The 3,374-nt window shown below is 40.9% G+C and overlaps 1 protein-coding gene across 1 annotated transcript; it reads left to right on the top strand.

Annotated features, from left to right (window-relative positions):
- The first annotated feature begins 1,517 nt into the window (after nucleotides 1-1,517).
- LOC111333664 (uncharacterized) lies at nucleotides 1,518-3,026 on the top strand. Its single transcript, XM_088744578.1, has one exon. The coding sequence runs from the start codon at nucleotides 1,518-1,520 to the stop codon at nucleotides 2,655-2,657; it is 1,140 nt and encodes a 379-aa protein (XP_088600704.1). The 3' UTR covers nucleotides 2,658-3,026.
- Nucleotides 3,027-3,374: the final 348 nt, after the last annotated feature.

Raw genomic sequence — 3,374 nt, 5'->3', positions numbered from 1 at the left:
GCACCACCCCCCTGGTTAGGGGCTACTCTTTTGTGGGAACATGTACCCACAACCCCAAATATAACTTGGTTGTGCGATAAGCGTTCATTCATACCGTTCCAGAGTTTTTCGGCTTTCCAAAGAACCTTGATATAGGGGAAAAACGCATGCCACCATAAATCGCTCAAAAGCTTTGTCTTCTACTTTATGATAGAAGCTCAGAACCGCATTCAACACACTGGACATGATATAAACGTGTCTTGTCTTGGTCGAAAGGCGAAAACGATGCTGCGTGGCGTGACCATTGGTTAGAATAAAAAAGTTGTCGAAGAGCTTAAGGTGGCTCAATAGGGTTATGCAAGATCACGAAGCGCGCCCCAGTGACATCAATCGAAAGTTCATATTCTCGTTGTTTTTGCTATTTTTCAAATCAAAGCTACTGAAGCATAAAAAACAAGCGTCTAAATTTGCTTTACAACAGTCACCTCTGAAGTCAAGGCTTTTAGTCCCAAATTAAAACTACTCAAATATCGCCATTTTTTGACGTCTGTTTGACTTTGATTTCAATTTTCTTCAATTTCCTTCGGTAAAATTTTCTATTATTCTCCGACCGGGTAGAGTCTGACAAGACGAAACTTTAAAAATCGAAAAAAATAGGGGTTGTCAAGGTCGTTCTTTCGCTTTTAACATTTTTGTTGTTTTTTGGCTGAGCGAAAAACTTGTCTCATTTTTCTGATAAATTCACAGCAAGGAAAGCTAAAAGAGTATAACATCTCTGCCAAATTTTAAGGAATTTCACCGAAGGAAATACGAGAAATCTGAGGGGGAACTTTCTATTTTCTAACCTCAATGGCAATTACGTCATCAGAATAGGAACTCGCCAAGATCGCTGTTTGAGCATGCGCGAACTTTCGAACCACGCGGTTTTGTCGAGGACGAATGTGTAAACACGGGCGGTCATTATCTTTGACGTTTTTGTACAAACTGCTTTTGCCCTGAAAGTCAGTTGAGAACATACCTTAATTCACTATGTCGCAGAATCCTTGGAAATCTCTTCGAAGTGTTTCAAAATTGCGGAGACTATTCTCGTCGTGTTTGTGACCCTTGGAAGCGATGGGCGGCTGGACAATGGCGGTCTCGTCAAACTACACACAAGACCTTTCCGTCCAAATCGTTGGAACAAATTATTTAAATCCTCATATCTTAGGCCACTGCCAGCAATTTTTTTGGCAATGCTTTGCTTTATTGGGCTATCCGCCTGACCTGGGTTGTACAGCTTTCCTCGAAAAGACAGGAGTCTCTGATGACGGTTGTCAAGATATTTCAGGTCTTCGGCGGCGTCCTTGACAGAGATTATAGAACTTCTGTTCACCAGCATTTCATCAGACAAAGCCAACCTAGGCGAAAGCAAGATTCTTGGAAGAACGATCACGTCCTCTAGGGCGTCGTGGGCATCAAAGGTGGTTTGAAATAAAGAACTCTGCCCAGGCTTTGGAAATTTACCTTCTGCGTTTTGGATGGAAGAGTGCTTGCTTTTGATGAGTGATTTCATCAGTGTCAGAGTGTCTGCAAACCGGATGGAACTGATGGAACTGAGCTCCGCGATAAAATTTTCGCCACCGTTTCCAAGAAGTATTGGAATATCAAATGTGGCGGCGTTGTGTCCAGCCAAGATTGTGCAAACGGACTTTGTGGACCCTGTTGAAACTGAATCTATGCTGGCCCTCAAAAAGAAGTGTGAAAAGCTATTATCCACTATATCTAAAAAAGACAATGCAATTAATGATTTGGAAGAAAAGTGTTTGTTACTTGAAAGCCGAGTCCTGTCATTAGACCAAGCAAATGCTTCTTTAAAGTTGGCAATAACAATTATTACGCGAGAAAAGAATGAAGTGGAAAACAATCAACCACAATCAAGTCATTGGTCAGTCGAAAAGCCGCAGCAGAGAAGTACAAATGCAAAACATAATGAAAAAAGAATGCCCAGCAACATAACTCAAACCCGTAACAGATTTGAAGCTCTTCGAGACGAAGATCGAACCGAGAGAAACAGAAGCGATCAAAATGGCAATAGCGTTGTCACTGGACACATTACATCTCCTTCGTCCTCGGAAATCCGCGTGCGAAACACTGAATTATTCAATTCGTCGAATCAACATGACCATCCACCGTCCAACCGTCGGAAGAAGGTTGTTATAGTGGGGGATTCTACTCTTAAATACCTACAAGGCCATAAAATGTCCAAGAACTCGCAAGTTAAGATAGCCACCTTTCCGGGATGCACAACACAAGACATGAAAGATCACATCAAACCACTACTGCGCAGAAACCCACACGAGATAATTATCCATGTTGGAACCAACAGTTTACGATCCCCCAATACTCCTCGTGAATGTGCAGTCGAACTGATTGACCTAGCCGAAGCAGTCAACTCCGAATCTTCGGCCACAATATCTATATCCGGTCTCATCGATAGATCAGATGACGAAGCCCTTGCCTGCAAAGTACCTGATGTGAACAAAATTCTTAAGGAATGTTGCAACGAAAAGAACTGGGGTTTTGTTGACCACTCAAACATTTCAAAAACTAGCCACTTAAATCGAAGTGGTCTTCATTTAAACAAGAAAGGCACCACACGCCTAGCTCAAAATTTTATTAGCCATTTACGTGTAGACTAGGATATTGCCGTCTGGGAATCCGACTCTGCTGATGTCCATAAAGGTACCGACCGCGGTAAGTCCAACTATCCAACAATCTTTGGTCGAGGTTTAGTCATTGCGTCCCTTAACATCAATAGCTTATTGTCTCATATTGATGAACTTAGAGTTTTTATGTCCACTTCAAAAATTGACATTTTACATATCAACGAGTCAAAATTAGACCCTATAGTACGTGATAACGAAGTTTATATACCTGGCTTTGAAATAGTCAGAAAAGATCGTAAAATTAACGGAAGGAATGGAGGTGGAATATGTACATACATACGCACTAACCTAAACTATCGAATACGTAATGATTTAAATAGCGATAATTTAAAGTGTCTATTTATTGAAATTAGAAAGCCACGAAGTATACCATTTTGGTGGGTACCTGGTATCGACCCCCAAGTTCTTCACCTAATCTATTTAGCGAATTTGAGAGTATCATTGCAAAAATTGACGCGGAAAATAAGGAATTATATTTACTCGGTGATATCAACTGCAATTTGTTGCCTGAAGCAGTTACAGTTAACTCTTCCTATCTGAGAAACATTTTCGATACTTATGGTCTCAGTCAATTAATCACTGAACCAACACGTGTCACTCTGACCTCAAAAACTTTAATTGATTTATGCATAACAAACCCCCTAGAGAAGGTTACAAATTCTGGTGTTATTCACCTTGGCATAAGTGATC

The sequence above is a fragment of the Stylophora pistillata genome, chromosome 14 (assembly GCF_964205215.1).
Source record: "Stylophora pistillata chromosome 14, jaStyPist1.2, whole genome shotgun sequence".
NCBI lineage: Eukaryota > Metazoa > Cnidaria > Anthozoa > Scleractinia > Pocilloporidae > Stylophora > Stylophora pistillata.
This window is presented reverse-complemented; position numbering and strand designations above follow the sequence as displayed.

Bases quoted from the DNA above. Each gene is read 5' to 3' on its own strand.
- LOC111333664 (XM_088744578.1), top strand. From the start codon at position 1,518: ATGAGTGATTTCATCAGTGTCAGAGTGTCTGCAAACCGGATGGAACTG.